The sequence below is a fragment of the Myotis lucifugus genome, unplaced genomic scaffold (genome assembly GCF_000147115.1).
Source record: "Myotis lucifugus unplaced genomic scaffold, Myoluc2.0 scaffold_60, whole genome shotgun sequence".
Taxonomy (NCBI): domain Eukaryota; kingdom Metazoa; phylum Chordata; class Mammalia; order Chiroptera; family Vespertilionidae; genus Myotis; species Myotis lucifugus.
Genome location: NW_005871108.1, coordinates 5,236,667 through 5,257,586, shown reverse-complemented (window position 1 = coordinate 5,257,586; position 20,920 = coordinate 5,236,667). Strand labels below are relative to the sequence as shown.

The 20,920-nt window shown below is 46.1% G+C and overlaps 1 protein-coding gene and 1 pseudogene across 1 annotated transcript in view; both read right to left on the bottom strand.

The window, feature by feature from the left end:
* The window catches only part of CEP250 (centrosomal protein 250), a 45,380-nt gene extending 34,947 nt beyond the window's left edge, over positions 1 to 10,433 (bottom strand). The window contains 7 exon segments of the mRNA XM_014456491.2: positions 1,324 to 1,575; positions 1,832 to 1,938; positions 2,738 to 2,903; positions 3,130 to 3,212; positions 4,149 to 4,205; positions 5,266 to 5,554; positions 10,327 to 10,433. Of these exon segments, the coding sequence (XP_014311977.1) occupies positions 1,324 to 1,575; positions 1,832 to 1,938; positions 2,738 to 2,903; positions 3,130 to 3,212; positions 4,149 to 4,205; positions 5,266 to 5,451 (851 nt within the window). The 5' untranslated portion in view covers positions 5,452 to 5,554; positions 10,327 to 10,433.
* Positions 10,434 to 17,261: 6,828 nt separating this feature from the next.
* The window catches only part of LOC102423278, a 6,531-nt pseudogene continuing 2,872 nt past the window's right edge, over positions 17,262 to 20,920 (bottom strand).

Here is a 20,920-nt window from a genome sequence, read left to right as displayed (position 1 = left end):
CTACAGCCCCCACAGAGCCCCGGGTGCCCACAGCCCCTGCACTCCCTGAATACCACAGGATGCTATAGTTTTGAACTGGGGGAAGCCAAAAGCCACTCAGACACATGCAGGGATTTACCACATCTCAAGGCTGGAACACGTGTTTGTGGGCCTGAGAGCTGAAGGTAAGCCCTGGCCCAGGCCCTTCTAGGCCCCGCTTGATCTTGAAGTCAAGCACCCTGAAGTCAATAAGAACATCAGAATTGCCACATGGGATAGTCCCAAGGTTCTCTGATAGGAAAAAAGGAGGGGCAACTTGGGGGAGATTATGGTTAACCTCCCAGGAAAATCACCATATATCTTTATCACTTTAACACTGTATACTGGAGCTCAGTACCTGGTGTTATGTGGGTAGCTAAAGAAATATTTCTTTAATTAATGTCATCTAGGAGTCTTCATTTTTTTCAAAGTCTTAATCATTTATTCTGTAGCAACTCTAGGAGCATTCATTTACTGCATGGTCATTCATTTAATTATTGCATCATTCAATAAACATTTACTGAGTATGTACTACATGGCAGAAAAAGTGCAAAACACGGGGGACACAAAACGTATTAAGACAAGGTCTCTGCCATGCTTTCCAGGGCCTTCACAACCAAACCAAACAAACTGCAATTTATGGACACCACCAATAGGTGGTGATACAACCCTGGCCATGGGGTATAAACTGAACTTTGTCCTGAGATTCAAAGGGGCTCTTTGTTTATGTCCCTGTCCTTCTTATCATCTTTTTTTTTTTTTAAAAAATCTTTTTGATTATAATCCAAAAAAAAAAAAATCTAATAAAAAAGGAAACTAAATAATCAATGAGCTACAATGAGATCAATGCTGCAACAAGCAGGTCAAAAGACCAATATGAGCATAATTTAACAGGCTGTTGAGGTCAGAGAAGGCTTCACAGAAGAGGTGACATCTGAACTGTCTTAAAGGATAAGGCAGAGAGAAGGGGAAGGACGCATTGCAGACTAAGGTCAGCATGGACAACGGCAGTGAGACATGGAAGAGCTCGGCTGGTCTGGGGATGGCAAGTAGTTTGGTGTTGACAGAAGACAGAGTCATAGCTCTATCAGTCAACAGGTGAGGAACTGAGCTGCAAGGTAGTCTGAGGGCAGAGGGCAGTGATATGGCCCCAGCTGTGGCATTGCATTTCAAACTAGACTCCCTCTGGCAATCTCCTTCCCCTTTCATGGGAAGAATGCTCTTCACATCTCCTCCACTATCTCTCATACCCTATGGGAGTCAACTTCCCCTCAGTGACCCCTTCTGGACCCCAGCCCATCTCACCGATCCTGAAGCTCGGCCTTCTCCAGATCCCCTTGACTCTTCAGCTGTATTAACTCCTGGCTCCTTTCATGGGCTTCCTTCTCCAGTTCCTGGGTCTTGGCTAGTTGCAGCAGCAGCTGGGCTGGCGCACTCCCATCTAGTCGCCCAGATCCATCAGATTCCCGAGACTGTGTTCCCACAGTCAAGCGCAGACAACAGGTCAACAGGGACCCTGAAAGCTTCACATGTTCAGCCTTGAGCTCCGTCAGGTCTCTGAGTACAAGCAAGGAAAGAGCAGACTCCAATAGGGACCAGGGAAGGGAGCATGGAGATCAGACCCAGTGAAGCCTGAGGAGCAGGTCTAGGAGAAATCATCTGAATCCAGTAGCACCAGTCCTCCCCACCAACATTTCCACTCACCTACCCCCACCCCTGCCCTCTTGTCATCTGATCCCCTCCAACAGCAGCCCACCATCCTAAGTCCAGAATGGTAGAGGCAAACCACCTCCCCACTTAGTGCCCCACTAACCTGTCAGTGGCTGACTTCATTTCCAGGAAGTGGCGTCGGAAGGTCACCACCTCCCGCCACAGACTGAGAAGGCGACCATGCTCCCCTTTCAGGTAGCCCTTGAAGAACTGTGTGTCCAGAAACCCAGGTCATACCAAAGGGCAGAGGGCTATCTTTTGCCAAACCAGGAGTCTTGGATTCCTTCTAACTACTGAGGGGGAGGGAAGGAGGGACTTATAGGAGATAGCTTATAAATGGGTATCGATCCTCAAGTTGGGCTGAAGAGCTTAATCAAGTCAGTAGAGGGATTCAAGAGATCAAAGGGCCTGGGATATATGACCTGCATTTCTGGCCTTCCTTTGAGCTAGATTAGAAAAGGATAAACAGTAGCTGCTCAACAAACGGGATCTATTACCATTGTTATTAGACTTATAATGAGGATTAAATCATGTAACATATCTTAAATCACCTATCATAATATATAATACCTGGCACAGAGTGAAGACTCAGAAAACATTAGTGTCCTTTAACTGGGATCTGGAAATTCCTTAGGGTCCATATCTGGTACTTCTTCCCCATTTGATTTCAATAGCTACCTGCTTAGCATCTACATCTGCAGACCTCCAGATGAGGGAGTCAGTAACTTCAGATCCATCTACAACCTAAGCTAGTCTACTTACACAGGGACAGAGTCGCTTTGAGTGTCATGTCATCTGCCAGCAAAATCTCAACTAAGCAAATAAGGGCAGAACTAAGCTGAAGGCCCAAGCAGGGTCAGCTGCCAGCATGAGTGGGGGGGATGGTCAGAGACTTTAATGACGACAGCCCAGTTTCTATCCAAGTCCTCAAGTCAACCCCTTCCAGCACTGACCAGGGTAGTGCCCAGAGTGCAAGCCCTCCTCTCAGTCCCAGCCCCGTCCCTCCTACCTCCTGCTCCATCCGCCACTGGCTCTCCTTCCTTATCAGCTCATCCCGGGCCCGGCTCCAATCTACTGTCAATTTTTCCACATCTTCCCGAAGTGCTTTATTGACCACGTCAGCTTTTTCCATGTGTAGCCGAAGCTGAGTGTTTACCTCTGCTAGACTCTCACACCTGCACTGGGGAAGGGTAAGAGCAAGTGCAAAATAAAGGTCCGGTCCAACCACTGGACTTCCTGGAGTAAGATGGCAACCACTGGAATTTTCCAGTGCCAAGACTGGAGGGCTAAGGCTGAAAGTCCATGATTTTAATCTATGTTAGCCCCCAGGACAGAAGTTCCCCATCAGCCTTTTCTACCCACTAACCAAGCACCCAGGACAGAGAATGTGGGGTCCATCACCTCTGTTGCTCCTCCTCCAATCGCATTAGCAGCTGTTCCAAGTTTGGCTCCTTCACACTGTCCCACATCTGAGGGATCGGTCCCTTAGCCAGACAGAGACAAGCCTAATTTACCTCCAAAGAGAACATCACTCAGACCAATTCCCTGATGCCCTCTTCTACAGCAGCCACTTTCTTTTTATTCTCCCTTCCCTTTGTTTGCAGTATGCCTCTTTTCTCAATCACTGCATCCTGAAAGTAAGTCCACTGCATCCCTTTCTCCAAAAGTGAACTGTGACTTGCCCTGGAAGATGGCATTTGGTAGTGAAAAGAACTTTCAACCTAAGAAGCGTAAGATATATCTTTCACTGATGGCCTTGACTTCTACCACACTAATTTTTGGACCTTGGGAAGTTACTTAACTTCTCTTGAACCACAAAATCATTAGCTACAAAATGAAGGTAATATAATCCCCCTCAGAAAGTTGTTTTGCAGATTAAGTGATATAATTACATAACAATGGTTCCTGGCCTACATAGACGAGTACTCAATAAATTTTGAATTTTGGTTCTTTCGTTCCTCTGAGAGAATCTTCCAAGGGGAATGTGAGATGGCACTGAGAGGGAGGTGGAACAAAGGCAAATGAGTTGTTGAAAGCCAGTTCTACCCAGCCAAAAGCACAAACAAATCCCTCTGCCACAAACATGGTTTTTAGGCTGCAAAGGCACACATCTCTCTAGGACAGAGAAACACTGACACCTTCTGGAGGAAAAATGCATTTCTTCCCTCTGATTCCATAAAACTTCCAATCTGATCAAATCTCCTGATGCTGCATTTTGTCCGTAGAGAGCCAAAGGTTGAAGTCTGACAGGCCAGAAGTAGCTAGGTCCAATAAGGTACCTGCATGACAAAGCTCTCAGGGACTGAAGAAAGAGGCTTCTGTCAAACACCGCCTTATCACACCTAACCTCTCTCGGTAAGCGAAGCCTGACAAGCATATTCGCTGAGGGTTCAGGGGGAGCACAGAACAGCCTCACTCACCCCAGTGGCTTCCAGCTGCTTCTCCAGCTCCTGGCACCAGCTCCGGTACTGCAACACCTGAAGCAAACAGAGCAGGATGTGAGCAATGGGCACAGCTGGTACAAACTGCCCAAAGCAAAGGCCCCAAGAATCGTGGGCAAATCTGCTGTGAACAGGGGACTCGGTGATGACATTGAGGTAAGGCCATAACATTTTATAGTTTCTTTTCTTTTTCCCCTTTTCCCCCCATTGACCTCCTCCAGCCCCCCGCTACCCACCCCCAACATTTTATAGTTTCTATGTGGGTATCTAAATAATACTTTCTTGCCCAGCTAGTGTGCTTCAGTGTTTGAACATCGACCCGTGAACCTGGAGGTCACAGTTCAATTCCCAGTCAGTGCACATGCCCAGATTGTGGGCTAGATCCTCAGTGTGGGATGTGCAAGAGGCAGCCAATCAATGATTCTCTCACATCATTGATGTTTCTATCTCTCTCTCTCTCTCTCTCCCTTCCTCTCTGAAATCAATAAAAATATATTTAAAAAATACTTTCTCTACATTTCTTGTATTAAAGGCAAGATCATGGCCTTTGGAACCAGAAAACGTATAGTAGGTCCTAGATTTAGACTAGGGAAGCAACCCTAGACAACTAATTTAACCCTCATGAATGCCATCTTTAAAAAGGAGATAATAGAGCCCTGGACGGTTTGGCTCAGTGGTTAGAACATCAGCCTGTGGACCAAAGGGTTGTGGGTTCAATTCCCAATCAAGGGCCTGTACCTTGGTTGCAGGTTTGATCCCCAGGGCATGTATGGGAGGCAACTAGTCAATGTGTCTCTCTCACATCAATGTTTCTCTCTCACTCTCTCTCCCCCTCTTCCCTCCCTTCCACTCTCTCTCTCTCTCTCTCTCTGAACATCAATAGAAAAAACATCCTCAGGTCAGAATTAAATATAATAATAAAAAGATAAAAGGAAGACAATATATATCTCATGGAGTAATGGTGAGCATCTAAGGAGAGGCTGTTTGGGACATTCTCACCACACCGTTCTGCCACCTGCAACCCTTACCCCACCTCAGCACCCAGCTCTAGGAGGTGTCCTTCTCTTTTCCCTCCCTGAAAAGGCAGCTGCCTCACCTTGGCCTGCAGCTTCCTCACAAGGACTGCTTGCCTCTGCTGGGCCTCCTGGGAGCTCTTCAGCTTCCGCCAGGAGGCTGCCTGGTTCTCTGCCATCTGCTGCTGTAGCGCCAGCACCTGATCCTCCAGCACCAGCTGCAGTGACTGGGGCTTCATATTGTTCAATCCAGGGCCTCCTGTCTCCATGGAGGCTCCAGGCGATAAGCCCACAGGCCCCTATGCAGCCAGAGGCTGTTCGCTCCCAGCAGGGTCTCTAATCATTGCTGTGCCACTTGGACCTCCTCTTGTGCTGGGGACCAAAGCACACAGTGTAGTTAAAAGGACTGTCGGCAAGACTCAAATTTATTCAGCAAATACTCATTCAGTCCCACAAAGCGGGGTTGGGCAAAATAAATAGGTTCCTTCACTACAGTACCCCTCAGTGCCTTTATAATACTAAGATGGACCCCAATCTCCAAGGAAGGCTTTGATGATCACTATTTCCTAAATTTATTTGACCATGACCAAGTTCACAGGACTAGTGTTTCCTGGCATGCCTCTTGAAACTCTGCACTAGACCAAGAGCTCCAGGTTTACCACTGCATCCCTAGTGCCTGGCACAGTGCCTAATAAACATCTGATGAATGAATCACTAAAGGTGATGTCAGTCTATCAAGGGAGATAGACACAATTACAATACAGTAAATCCTCATTTAATGCCATTCATAGGTTCTATGACTTTAAGTAAAACGATGTTTAACAAAACCAATTTTAACATAGGCTAACTGATATAAACAAGAGTTCACCAGTCTCTGCCTCCCTTCCCCAACCCCAGCCTATTCTCTCCCTCACACTGATAGCAGATTTCAGTTGTCATTTACCATTATACTTGTGCTGGTGTTTTTCTTACAACAGAGTTACAGAGGAAAACTCAGTTTACTAATTTATATTGCCTCCTGGGCAACTGCAGAGCTTTGTGCTAGACAGGAAGGAAAGTGCATCAAGTAGGAAGAACTGAGTGGCACCAATCAAGGCTTAGTGGTACCAATACCACAGGCAGCCTATAAACTGGGTTAATACAGCCTTCCCCTGCTCCATACATCTTCCTTTCCACCAAGGCAGTGTCAACCAGCTCACCATGGCTCTGTAAGTTGCCAGTTCAATCTCTCTGCTGGCTGGAGGCACAAACCTGTCGGGAAATAGCTCTTAGTGCCAACAATACCAACATGAGTAGCTCCAAGAGAAGCCTTTTCTCTCCTAACACTGTGAGGGCTGGGCTGGGCTTTTGCACACAGTGGAAGTCTCAGAGGCCCCACAGGCTCCCTTATCCTTCTTTGAATCCTCATCTCCCAAATATTGGGTTGAACCTAATGAAATTGCCAATGCTTGCCCATTTTTTGAACCTGTGAGAATGCTAATTTCATGTAGTTCAATCTAATGTGTATACGAAGCCATGCCAGTTACCAGAATTCTCATAGTAAATCCTCTTTTAAGATAAGACTGCTGTTGACATGTAAACATTATTTGAGAAGGTAATAGTAATACTTCAGTGAAGAAATGGAATTATATAATCATTTTACCTTAGCAGATAATTATTTTTAGAGCTATTTATAAATTTAGTCCAAACCTCTAATCTGACAATAAGGAACCTGAGGCTTCCAGAGTTGAAGTAACTTCATTTTGTTCACATTTTATTTATGTGGCCTCTTTACCTCAGAAAATGATTTGAAATTGCAGCAAATGCACCATCCTAATAATGTAAGATGCTACTAACAGGGAAAACTGGGTGCTGGGTATATGGGAACTCTCTGTACTATGACATTTTTCTATAAATCTAAAATTGTTCCCAAAAAATTAAGTTTATTTTAAAAATGATTTGAAGTGTTTTATGACTAAAACAAACAAACAAAAATCCCTATAAAACTGAATTCCCTAAAACAAGAAAAAGAGGGAGGGAGCATAGTAAATTACATCAATTCTGAAATTGAGATTTAGTTCTGAGCTTCTAGACGCAGTTCAGCACCCTTTTACTAACACACTGCCAGATCAGCCAGAAAATAAACTAGCACAGCTCCAGAAGAAGGCAGGTTTCAATGTCCCTCAGAAAAGGAAAAGGACAGAAGTTGGCAAATGGTACCAGACTGGATTGCATTCAAATGGGATAATGGATGTCACTGTGCTTTGTAAACTGTAAACCACCGAATAGACATTATCATCACTGTAGGAAAAGGAAAAAGAATCACTTCTTTTATACATTAATTTATCCCATAAACCCTCACGAACTCCAGCTCAGTATCAGGTAGTCTGTCTACCAGTGATACAGAAATGAATAAGGCCAACTTCCTACTTTTGCTAGGAACCAGACTGGGAGGGCAGGAGCCTCTGAGCCTGGGTGGACAGCGGTAGAAGAGTGACATAAGTTATGTATTTGGTCTTCCCTCATTCAAAATACTCAAAAAGAAGTATTTAAGTGAAGTTTAAAATAGAAGCATCACCACCTAAACTTGAAGTAGAGGTGTAAATGCTGCAAGGACTAAGATGTGGACTATTATTAAATAGAATTTGTCACTTAAAGCAAGAAAGGAAAAACAATTGAGGGCATAAACGTTTTATTTTCTGAGCAAAGAAACTATATATATCAGTCTGCAGAGACAATTAGTTTCTTACTGCAGAAAAAAAAAATTAACATGCAGCTCCTTAGATGAATCTCATACTTGGGGCCTCTTTCTCTCTGATTTCCTCCCACCTCTCTGGCCTCTCCCTTCAGTCTCTTTTGCTGGCTCTCCTCATCTCCCCAAAAGTTGGAGGCCCCAGAGGCTTCAGACCTTTTCTCCATCAACCTTAATTTTCTCCCCTTAGTGAGCTGGAATAAAGTTAATGAAGCTAATAAAGCAGAAATGACTTCCGGAGCGAGGTCATAAAAGGCACTCCAGCTCTCCCCCTGTGTCCTGAGGAGACTCGGGCAGCTCAGTGGTAAGGGACCATCTTGGAAGCAGAGCAACCATCAGCTTGACTGCAATCTCCTGGGAGATCCTAAGCTAGAAACATGCTGCTAAGCTACTCCCGAATTTCCAACCCACAAACATATAAGATAATAAATGATGGTTTCAAGCTACTAAATTTTAGGCTAATTACTTGCGCACACACACACAAAAAAATAGATAATACAGCTGGATTACTGTGAAAGCTACCAGATGGTAGGTATGCTTTCAACCTTGCTTCCAGTATTTGCTTTTCCTTAAAAGAGTAGTCAAAGTGATCCCTTTAAAACAGTGACAGATTATGCCACTGAGAATACTAGTCAGAGTAAAACCCATGATCGTTATAATGGCCAACAGGGTCCTAGTTATTTGATCCCAGTCTCCACTTGTTTTCATTCCCATTCTTAGTCCCATCCCCTTTGCTCAGAACCCTCCAGCCACCAGCCCTCCCTGCTGTACGTGCTTGGAACACACCAAGGCACGCTCTCAGCTCAGGGCCTCCTCCTCCATTTATCTTCATGATGCACTCCCTTACCACCTCCAGGTCTCTGTCCTGATGTCACCTTCTCATGAAGTTGTTCCCTAACCACCCAAAATAAAATTCCACCACCCTTCACACACATTCCTATTTACCTTACCATGCCTTATCTGTCCCTTCCTGATTGTTATGTGTAATATAGCTATTAGGGTCTAAATTTCCCAAATGTAAGGACATTGTTTTGTTGAGTGCTGCATTCCCAGCTCCTAAAACAGTGCCTGAATGAATATAAGGAAATTAGGTAACTTGATCCATATCACCAACGGTCATACGCTGACAGGTCATATGCAAAATGCTGACAGTTCTATAACTTTATAAAAGATAAAAAACAGATCGTGTAGGTTGTATAGCACTTTACTCTCTCACAACAATTATTTGCATTCTTCATTTAAAAAACACACCCCATAATCCTTTGAGATAAAATGATTGTCCTCACTTTACAGACAAGAAAACTGAGGTTGAAAAAAACGGAAGGGATATAGCTGGTCAGTGTCCAAGATGAAACCCCAACCTGCTTTCAAACTCTATGCCCTCTCCATTACTGAAGTGGCCTCCCGAACCATGAAACATGAAATCACAACTCTGTGAGGGGCACTTGCTAAAGGGTGTGAAAGGACGAAGTCTGCAGATCTCTTGGTTTTGTCATGAACTCTCTACATGATTAGGAACATCAATTCTCCTTACTAAGCCTTCTCGGTAAAATAAAATGTGTATCGTAGTCCTGGCCTCCATAACCGGAGGGGCTGATGTAGACCAGCTACACAGAAATTTAACAAACCCAAACGCTCTCTAGCGAAACGGTCACATGTTCCTGGGACCAACAGCCTTCAATTCGTTTCCCAGCTCCACTCACAGGTTGCAGGACTCCAGGCAAATTGATTTATGAGTACCTCAACTCTTTCTTGCATAAAATATGAAAATATAAAATCCACCTTACGGAATTGCTTACAAGGTTAAATGGGCCTTTACATGTAATGCATTAAGTAGCACGTGACATTTTGTGGCTATTCGGTAAATATGGGTTATTATTATCGTCATCACGCGCTAGACCCCGGGACAAGGAGATGGAAAAAGCAAAGCACAGCGTCCCAACAAGTGCACGGAGCAGAGTAACCGGGCGGGCGCCGGGACTGCAAAAGCCGAGCAGCGAGACCGACCGCGCCCGCAGGAGGGTCGGGGAAGACTCCGAGGAAGTGAGGACATTTGAGCTGGGTCTCGAGGAGTGAGAGTTCCCGAGCCGGTCGGACAGATCGCGCGCAAAGCCCCAAAGGCAGAGGGAGCCGGGAGCGAGCGGGGCGGAGAGCTTCGCGCCGGATCCTGCCGCCCCGGCCCGTCGGCAGCCGGGAGAGGGGATCGGGAAGACCCCTTTCTGCGCGGACTGGAGCCCAGCGTGGGGGCGGCAGCCGGACGCGGCGGGAAGGGGCCGAGAGCCCCGGGGCAGGTCCCACCCCCTGTGGGCCTCGGGGTCCTCCCGGGGAACGTAACTCCCTAAGGCGCCCTGGCCGGGCGGCCTCCGCCTCGGACCGTTAGCCTGGCACCTCCCACCTGCCCTGGAGGCCCCACCTCACCGCGCTCGGTCCGCGGATCCCCAGCCCGTAGCTCCGCGCGGGAGCGGCCGAAGCCGCAGCTCAGGCCCGGCTGGGAACGGGCCCACCACCCGGCCGGGGCAGGCCCCGCCCCCAGCTCCCGCCCTTTTGGAGGGTCCCGCCCCCCCGACCAGCGCGCCTATAGGCGCCGGCGCCGCTCAGGGCCGCCCGCCATGTTGAGTCCTGGCAGGGATTTACTGGAGTGGCCCAGAATGAAAGGGGGGATTCTATTGTATCAAGAAAAGTCAGATCTCCTAGCCAGAAATGGGGACAGCCAGGGCTGCTGAATTGGAGCAAGGTGAGTGTCAGGAACAAAAAAAAAACACACTTGCCCTCAACCATCCCACTTTTGGCTTCGGGGTCACGCACTGCGCATGTGTGTGGGCACCCGGTTGCCTGCGCACCGCTCCATCCACAAACCCGAGTGCAATTAGCAGCTGCGGGAGCAGAGAACCCGCTCCCAGGTCGCGGTCATACCTGCGGGGCAACCAGTTTTAGGTTTTTCTCACCTCCAGACCCGCAGCTCCGAGCAGCCTCAGGCAGCACGACGCTCAGAGCTGATTAGTGCCGTTTGAACACACAGCACGGTTTTCGCCTTGTCTTTGCGCAGGGTGTTGCTCTCTTTGCCTGAATGTCCTACATCCGTCCCGAAAATTGCCGTCTAATTTTCTGCGTAAACCTGACTTATTTCTTCTCTCCATGACCCTGGCGTTATTCCCATAGCTTTTTTTCTGCATAAATTATCATTGCACTTTCTTAAGAGTTGTGAATTCCATTTAACTTCCACTCAGAGGTTGTAAGTTTTTAGTTGGGATTTAGAAAAAAACAATACCCCCCCCCCCCCCAAACAACAACAACAACAACAACAACAAAAAACAACCCACCACTGGGGAACTTGTTAAAATCCAGATGCTCAGATTCCACCCCCTAGAGCAGCGGATCTCAACCTGTGGGTCGCGACCCCTTGGGGGTCGAACGACCCTTTCACAGGGGTCGCCTAAGACCATCAGAAAACACATATATAATTACATATTGTTTTTGTGATTAATCACTATGCTTTAATTATGTTCAATTTGTAACAATGAAAATACATCCTGCATATCAGATACTTACATTATGATTCATAACAGTAGCAAAATTACAGTTATGAAGTAGCAACGTAAATAATTTTATGGTTGGGGGGTCACCACAACATGAGGAACTGTATTAAAGGGTCACGGCATTAAGAAGGTTGAGAACCACTGCCCTAGAGAGTCAGTAAACAAGGGTGGAGCCCAGGAATCTGCATTTCAGCAAATAGGCTGTGGGAACACATTTTGAGAAGCCCTACATAAGATGGTGCATCTTGCCGAAACCGGTTTGGCTCAGTGGATAGAGCGTCGGCCTGCGGACTGAAAGGTCCCAAGTTCGATTCCGGTCAAGGGCATGTACCTGGGTTGCGGACACATCCCCAGTGGGAGATGTGCAGGAGGCGGCTGATCGATGTTTCTCTCTCTCTCATCGATGTTTCTAACTCTCTATCCCTCTCCCTTCCTCTCTGTAAAAAATCAATAAAATATATTAAAAAAAAAAAAAAAAAAGATGGTGCATCTCTAGCACCCAGCATAAGGCTTGGTACAAAACAGGTGCTCAGTAAGTGCTAAGTGAGTAAATGGATGGATGAATGGATAGCAGGAGTAAAACAGGCAATTCATAGCCACTTTGATAAGAGTTATATTATCTTTTCTCCTGTAAGAACAAAACAATTTCTTAATAGTTACTTTGAGAAAAAGATAAAGGAGGTTAAAAGGAGGAAGGGAGGGAAGATACTGATTCTGAAAGGCAAACAATTTACAGAGGGAAGAAGGTACGTCCCAGAAACTGGGCAGATAAAGAGGTGGCAGGAATCCACCCCAGGGAAACACTCCTGCAGCAGGTACTGTGTAATGTTCGCTACAGCAATATAGGGAATGGAGAAATGGAAACAACCCTGAAGGTTACACACACCAACTTCTTTTCTGCTTCAGGGCCTTTACACATATTTTGTCATTTACTTAGACCACTTTCCCCCCAGCTCTTGGCTTAGCTGATACCTCCCCCCTTCAGATCTCATCTTAAATGATACTTCCTTAGCTAGATCTTCCCTGGTCATGCTATCTAATGTAATACCCTGCCCTAGCTGGTTTGGCTCAGTGGATAGAGCATTGGCCTGCAGACTGAAGGATCCTGGGTTCGATTCTGGTCAAGGGCACATGCCCAGAAAATAAATATTTTTTAAATATATTTTTAAAATATATTAAAAAAATAAAGTAATACCCTATCTTTTTCTATCACAGTACTCTGGCTCTTTCACAGTACTTGCCACTTTTTTTGTTTGCTCACCTATTATCTTTCTTCCACTCTAAATTTTTTAAAAAATATATTTTTATTGATTTCAGAGAGGAAGGGAGAGGGAGAGAGAGATAGAAACAGCAATGATGGGAGAGAATCATTGACTGGCTGCCTCCTGCATTCCCTCTACTGGGGATCGAGCCTGCAACCCAGGCATGTGCCCTTGACTGGAATCGAACCTGGGACTCTTCAATCCACAGGCCAATGCTCTATCCACTGAGCCAAGCCGGCCAGGGCCCACTCTAAAATTTAAGGTTCATGAGGATAGAAGACTATGTCTGACTTAGCATTTAGCACAGAGCCTGTCATGTGGTGTTAATAAATAAGTATCCATTGAATGAATGAACCAAGTCAGCCTCAGTGTTACAAAGGTTAATGACATAAAATCCATCAGCAAGCTGCACAATACATTTTAAGACCATGAGGAGTAAACAGAGGTTTGGGACTACAAAGACATACCAATAAAAGGTAAATGGTGTAGAAAGGAGTTAAAACCAAACAGTAATCTTTTGTCTTTGTAAAGGGAGATTAATTCACTGATTCCCTTATTTATTTATTTATTTATTCACCCATCAAACATTTACTGTGGCCCGGCCAATGTGGCTCAGTGTCAACCCATTAGCCAAGAAGTCCCGGTTCTATTCCTGGTCAGGGCACATGCCCAGGTTTCAGGCTCCATACCCAATTGGGGGTGTGTGTGTGTGTGTGGAGGAGGCAGCCAATGATTGATGTCTCTCTCTCATCAATGTTTCTATCTCTTTATCCCTCTCCCTTCTCTCTCTCTAAAATTAGCAAAAACATATTTTTAAAAAATGATATGTGTGAAATTTCAAAGTGAGGTGCTAAAATATCATATATATTTTTTCTAATAGCCTAAAATTGATTTTAAAGTCCTTAAATCCCTACCTATAGGGCCAAGAGAGTGGAGGATAGAGAATATATATGGAGATACCTCTGGCTGTGAGTCCCCACCCTTTTTGGGAAGATCAGGTGAGTGGGGGAAGGAACTTCCATAATTGTTTGAGGTCCCCATTGCAGTTGGGGAGCATAGTGACTGGATCTCCCTCCTGTCTGGGAAATCTATCAACAGGAGACAAGTATGCCAACTGCTTTGATGGCAGAACCCAGGAGATTGCTGCTATGTTGAGGTTGGCCTGCTCTCCCAGAATTTGTCAGGGAATGTTTTCTGTAGACCAGATGTGGACTAAGTGAGGGGAAAAGAGCCTGCATAGGCCCACACTGGGCCCTCTTCAGTAGGGCCTCCTAGTGGTGTAAAGGGACCCCAGAAGTAAGAAGAAAAGTGACCATTGGTGATAGAGATGTCTTTACTAAGGGAAATGAGCCCAGCACAGCCTCTAAAAGCACCCCATGATGCTTCGATGATGCACAGAAACAGCTATAAACACCTTCCAGGCCCAGAAAGCACAAAGCCAGTTACAACACTAGTTCAAAGAAGACTTTTCCCACTCCTTTCTCCACATTCCTCTCCATGTCAACACCCCGAGTGACTGAAGTGAGCGGAGGATGACAGAGGGGGAAAATTATTCTTCTCTTTCTTACTGCAAGCTAGCAGTCTGAAGCAGAGTCATGGGCACCAAAAGGATTCAGTCCCTTGTAGTGAACAACTTGCTGCTGTCTATCTGAGTCCATTCATTCATCATTCAGCAGACATTGATTGAATACCTGCCATGTGCCAAATCCTGAGTTAGACACTGGGAGAGAAGCAAAGAACAAAACCACATGAACCCTGCCCAGAGCCTCAGTTCACAGATTTGCATGGGAGGCAGGTGAGTAAACAAATATTTCACACACACACACACACACACACACTGTGGTAAATTCTATAAAGAGGGAGTGGCTGGTTTCATAGAGGCTGATGGTGAAGGATAAATCTGCTGAGCAGACAAAGGCAGGAAGGGCATGCCAAGAGTGTGCAGGTATGTGGTGTGCTAGAGCATGGGATGTTAGGGGAATGCCAGGAATTTCCTTGGGGTACTCTTCTTTTTTAAAAATAATTTTTTTTATTTTCAATTACAGTTGACATACAATATTATATTAGTTTCAGGTGTACAACCTAATGATTAGACATTTATATAACTTACAAAGTGATCACCCTGATAAAAATAGTATTCATCTGACACCATACAGAATTATTACAATATTATTGACTATGTTCCCTATGCTATACTTTACATCCCCATGACAATTCTGTAACTACCAATTTGTACTTCTTAATCCCTTCACCCTTTTCACCCATCCCCCAACTTCCCTCCCATCTGGCAACTGTCAAAATGTTCTCTGTGTCTGTGAGTCTGTTTCTATTCTGCTTGTTCATTTATTTGTTTTTTAGATTCCACATATAAGTGAAATCATATGGCACTTATCTTTCTATGTCTGACATTTCACTCGTACAATACCCACTAGGTCCATCCATATTGTTGCAGATATCAATATTTCATTCTTTTTGTATGGCTGAATTATATTCCATTGCATAAATACATCACTTTTTTTTATCCATTCATCTATTGATGGACTTAGGTTACTGCCATATCTTGGCTACTGCAAATAATACTGCAATGAACATATGGATGCATATGTCTTTTTAATTTAGTGTTTTATGTTTATTCAGATGAATATCCAGAAGTGGAAAAAGATATTTCATTAAAATGGAAACAAACAAATAAATAAAAAGCTGGGGTAGCAGAACTTGCTTCAGCAGGGCTCTGGTGCCCGCTGAGTCTGCCCCTTGAGTGTATCACTCACGGAGGTGATTGGATGGTGCTCTGGCGTGATCTGAAGCTGGCTACTGGGTGTGCTGGCTCGGGGGCCTCCTAGGGATGCAGGCCAAGGTCAGCTGCCACCTGTGCTCTGCCCGGGGCCACCCGACGTGAGTTACAAAGAGATCTACAGATGGCTATTACTTGTGCTGGGTTTGGAGTGCCTGAGAGAGGCCAAGTTGCAAACTGAGTTGGGCTGCCACTAGTACCAGGCTTGGGGCCACTAGCCAGAGGCACATGGCAGGCCAAGGCCAGATCCTGCTTGTTTGGGGCTTGTGAACCTTTGAGAGAATTTAGGAAAATTTGCAGCATGAGCCAAGACAGGCCGTTTGTATGGGAAAGCCACTGGAGCCAGGCCAGTGTGGCTCCGTAGTTGAGTGTCAACCCAAATGCCAAGAGGTCACCGGTTCGATTCCCGGTCAGGGCACATGCTTGGGTTTCAGGCTCAATCCCCAGTAGGGGGCATGCAAGAGGCAGCCAATCCATGTTTCTATCTCTCTCTCCCTCTCCCTGCCTTTCTCTGTAAAAATCAATAAAGGGCGGGGGGGGGGGGGGTCAAGCGGGGGAAAAAGGAGACATAGGTAAAACTTTAGACAATAAATAAATTTTAAAAATCTATAAAGATATATATGTATACATATATACATATTTTACACTCAAAAAGCCAAACAGTTTTTATTTTCAAAAACAACTTTATTCATGACACATATTTTAAAAAAAACTCCCACCTCTTGGAAATGAACTAGAATAATAAAATCCACCTCCCACCTCCCTGTGCCCACTTCCTCCCATTCCCTCCAAATAAAAGGGGGGAGGGAAGCAAAGGAAAAAAAACCCCCAAAACTGAAAAACAAAAAAAGTCCCCACACCCCCCAAAACAAGGTAGTGCATTTCGCCAGGGGGAGGGGAATTTACACCCGGAGCAGCACAGATATATTTGGAGCAGCACAGATACAGAAACCTGCAAAGAAAGACACTCAGAACAGAAAAAGAAACACAAAAGGAAACAAAATAGATCACCAGGCAATCTGAAGGAACAGGGAGCCAGAAAAGGGGTGGGTGGGTGGTTGACCTGGCAGGACAGGAGCAGGCAGGAGGGTACTGTGAGAGTGAGGGAGAGATGGTGGGAAGGTGACAAGAAGAACAGTTTGGTGTTCTTCTAGAGCCCTGGGTTTTAAAAAAAAAAAATCCCTTCCATCCATGCCCACCTACCCTTGAGCAGCCCCCAAGGGTGAAGTGGGACAAGGAAACAGTGGGAGCAGCTTGCACAGCTGAGTCGAGTCCATGGTGAATCCCCAGAGTGAATAAGCAGCCCCCTGCCCCACTCCCTGGGCCTTCCCCTAGCCCCAACCGCCAAAGCAGGTCCCTCCTCAGCAGTTAGTTATGAGATTCTCCCCGCTTCCACAGTATATCTTTTTGTTTTTTCCAATCAAGGTCATCTTCTGTTGTTGTTTTTTTAAAAAATTTTTCTCCACCCCCCTTCTTTCCTCTTTTTTTCCTTTCTCTCCTCCTAATATACACGTTTGTTTGTTTTTTAAATATTTTTATTGATTTCAGAGAGGAAGGGAGAGGGAGAGAGAGAGAGATAGAAACATCAATGATGAGAGAGATTCATTGATTGGCTGCCTCCTACATGCCCCCTACTAGGGATTGAGCCTGAAACCTGGGTATGTGCCTTTGACTGGAATCGAACCTGGGACCCTTCAGTCCGCAGGCCGTCACTCTATCCACCGAGCCAAACTGGCCAGGTCCATACTTTTTTTTTTTAGTTAGGGGAATACCATGAAGTCGCTGTAGGCCTGCACCTGTAGACAAGACCCGTGCTGTTAAAACCACTGTAGAACAGAGATGGGAAAGAGATGGGGAACTGTTGCAGTTGGTGGTTTTGGGCTCGTGGGAACGCCCGGTCTGTTGTGCTGATACCTGGTCTGTTGGTTCGTTTTGGGATCACCTTGATGTGTCTTCCTCTAAATAGGGGCTCATCTAAGGCCAGGGAAGTCCTCACTGACTCTGTCTGAGAACCCTATATGCCAACCCTTTGGGATGGCCACTGAATTGGTCACAGAGTATGGTAACATGGGTGATTGAACCACAGCCATGAAAATGTGCTTCCAGCTCTTCTGCTGTTGCACCATAGTCCACATTGCCAACAGATGGATCGGGCATCAGCCTCCATCTTCTCCTCGATAGATATGATCACTGGGCCAGCATTGCCTGGAGGGGACTCATATTCATTTGCTTCTCTACCTTGTTCTGTATTTTAGCTTCTCAGCTCCTTCCTCCGTCTTCCTGACTCAAGCTTTAATCACTTCCAGCTCCGGGTCTTCAATGGCGCCGTCCCCCAGGTCACCCTCGACCAGTCCCTGCTCCTCCTCCTCCTCCTGGCTGCCAGGACTCCCGAGCCAGGCCCAGGGCCTGGGACGCCTAGTTTGGCACGGTCCGGGCTGGCTCCTCTTCATGCTCTGGCTCCAGCAGCAGCTCCTCAGGCTCCCGTTCCTCAGACTCCAGGCCATTCCGTAGTCCCTAACCCTAACCCTAACCCCTCCCCCATCTCCCCAAGGCTGGGCACAAGATGACATCACAGCCCTGCGCCTGCAGGCCCTGCTGCCGCTGCCAAGAAATATTTTTTTAAAAGCAACTGGAAGCAGCTTGGGAGGTTCTGGGCACTCTTCTTCCTTTTTAAAAAATCATAACTTTTTTTTTTTAATTTGAGAGAAAGAGCCAAAACCGGTTTGGCTCAGTGGATAGAGCGTCGGCCTGCGGACTGAAAGGTCCCAGGTTCGATTCCGGTCAAGGGCATGTACCTGGGTTGCGGGCACATCCCCAGTAGGAGGTGTGCGGGAGGCAGCTGATCGATGTTTCTCTCTCATCGATGTTTCTAACTATCTCTCTCCCTTCCTCTCTGTAAAAAATCAATAAAATATATAAAAAAAAATGAGAGAGAAACATTGATCAGCTGCCTCCCATATGTGCCCAACAAGGGATCGAACCCGCAACTTGGGTATGTATGTGCCCCGAAGGGAATTGAACCTACCACCTTTTGGTGTATGAAGGATGCTCCAACCAACTGAGCCACAGTGGCCAGGGTGGAAAAACTATTTTAAATAAAGAATAAAAGTGAACAATATATAGCTACTTTGTTCACACTCCATCCCCTCAACAGACAGAAACACACATACACCCACACATAATTTTCAGATTGGTTTTCTGTGGCAAGTGAGATGTGTTGACCTATCCCTGGTCAGCAAACTGCGGCTCGTGAGCCACATGCGGCTCTTTGGCCCCTTGAGTGTGGCTCTTCCTAAGCCTTAGGAGTACCCTAATTAAGTTAATAACAATGTACCTACCTATATAGTTTAAGTTTAAAAAATTTGGCTCTCAAAAGAAATTTCAATCGTTGTACTGTTAATATTTGGCTCTGTTGACTAATAAGTTTGCCGACCACTGATAGGACAAAAGGCCCACGCTTGGATAAGGTGCAGTTTCCAAGAAGCTCAGCTGGGGGAGCCTTTGAGAGCTTACTGGAGGAGAACTGTGGCAATTCCTGGGGAATGTAAACACCACAAACCAGAATGATGGCTGGGGGAGGACTGGTTCCTCTGGATCAGGACAGCCCAGGCCCCTCAGATTAGAAGAAAAACAGATAGAGGGTCAGGGATTCCAGGCCTTCCTTCCAGCCGATCCCTAACATGTAGGGTGATAGCAAGAAAGAAGGTCAGTTCTTCCTTGATGTGGGAAGAGCATTGATTCAGAGTCAGGGGTCTGGGTTTAGTTTTACTTTCATCCTTTTTAGCTATAAACAAACAAACAAACAATTCAAACTTCTGTTAGTCACGTAACTTCTCTGAGACTCAGTTTCCTCATTTGTGAAACAGGAACAATATTAACAACTGAATCTTTAAAAAAAAACACTATAATTTAAGCACCCACTATTTACTGAAAGAGAAAAAAAAGAAAGGCACTTTACATATGTAAATACATTTAGTTCTTATAACAAGTCTGTGAAGCAGATATTTTTATCCTCATTTTGTAGGTAAAGAAGCAGGTTCAGGAAGTGGTTTTTATTTTTAATGTAGATAATAGCCAACATTTATGTAGTGTTTACTATGCATGGAGCCACTGTTCTAAGAGCTTGACTCACAACAACTTAATTCATAACAACTCTGTGAAGTAGGTATATTATTATTATCCTCATCCTATCTAATAATAGACAAACATGGTAACTGACAGTACCTTCGCTACGCCTCCCATTGGCTAATCAGTGCAATATGCAAATTAACCACCAACAAAGATGACGGCTAATTTGCATACTGCAGGCAGGGCGGGAGAGCGCCATCCCGCCTGCTCTGCCGCCGTCTGGGCCTGCTATCTGCGACCCAGGGCAGCAGGCATCTGTGTGTGACCCGACCTGGGTCGGCCGGGCGGGGCAGCAGTGATTGGCCAGCCTGCCCGGCCTGCCGTCCGGGCATCCCGTGTGTGACCCGACCCGGGGCGGCCGGGCGGGGCAGCAGCGATCGGCCCTGCCATGTGTGCGACCCGGGGCGGCGGGGCAGGCACCGAGGGATTGGGCCTGCCATCTGCCACCCGGGGAGCGTGCCTAAGCCAGCAGGTGGTTATCTCCCGAGGGGTCCCAGACTGTGAGAAAGCACAAGTGGGGCGGAGGGATACCCCCCCAACCCCCCCTCCCTCACCAGTGCACAAATTTTTGTGTACCGGGCCTCTAGTCCTATATAATAAAAGGCTAATATGCAAATTATCCCTTTGGGAGTTCAAACGACTCAAGTTTGACCGCTGCTATGATGTGCACTGACCACCAGGGGGCAGTGTGGAATGAAGGAAGGCCCCGATCGGCCCTGATCACTGGCCAGGCCTAGGGACCCTCCCCGTGCACGAATTTCGTGCACTGGGCCTCTAGTTTTATACATAAGGAAACTGAGGCACAGAAAGATTAAATAACTAGCCTGAAATTACATGGCTGGTGAATTAGGGAGCCAGGATTTGAAGGCAGATAGCCCACCTCTTAATCATTGTTACAGATCAGATGCTCTCCTATTTAGAACCCACTGCACTAAAAATAAAATCCAACTTCCTTCTCTGGTGTGTGAGGCCATACTTGATGTGGTTCTGGCATGATCTGACCCTATCTATCACTCTCCCCCTCACTCTGCTTCAGATGCACTGACTTCTCATGGTTCCTCAGATATGCCAAGCACATTCCTGCCTCAGGACCTTTGCATTTGCTGTGTTCTCCACCTGGAATGATTATCCCCCAGACCCTTGTATGGCTCATTCCCTCTCTACACCCACATCTCTGCTTGCTCAAATGTCATCTCTCAAGAGACATCCCTCTCTAAAATAGACATCCCTTTGACACTGCTTAATTTTTCTTCACAGTACTCAGAATTCTTCTGAAACTATGCATTT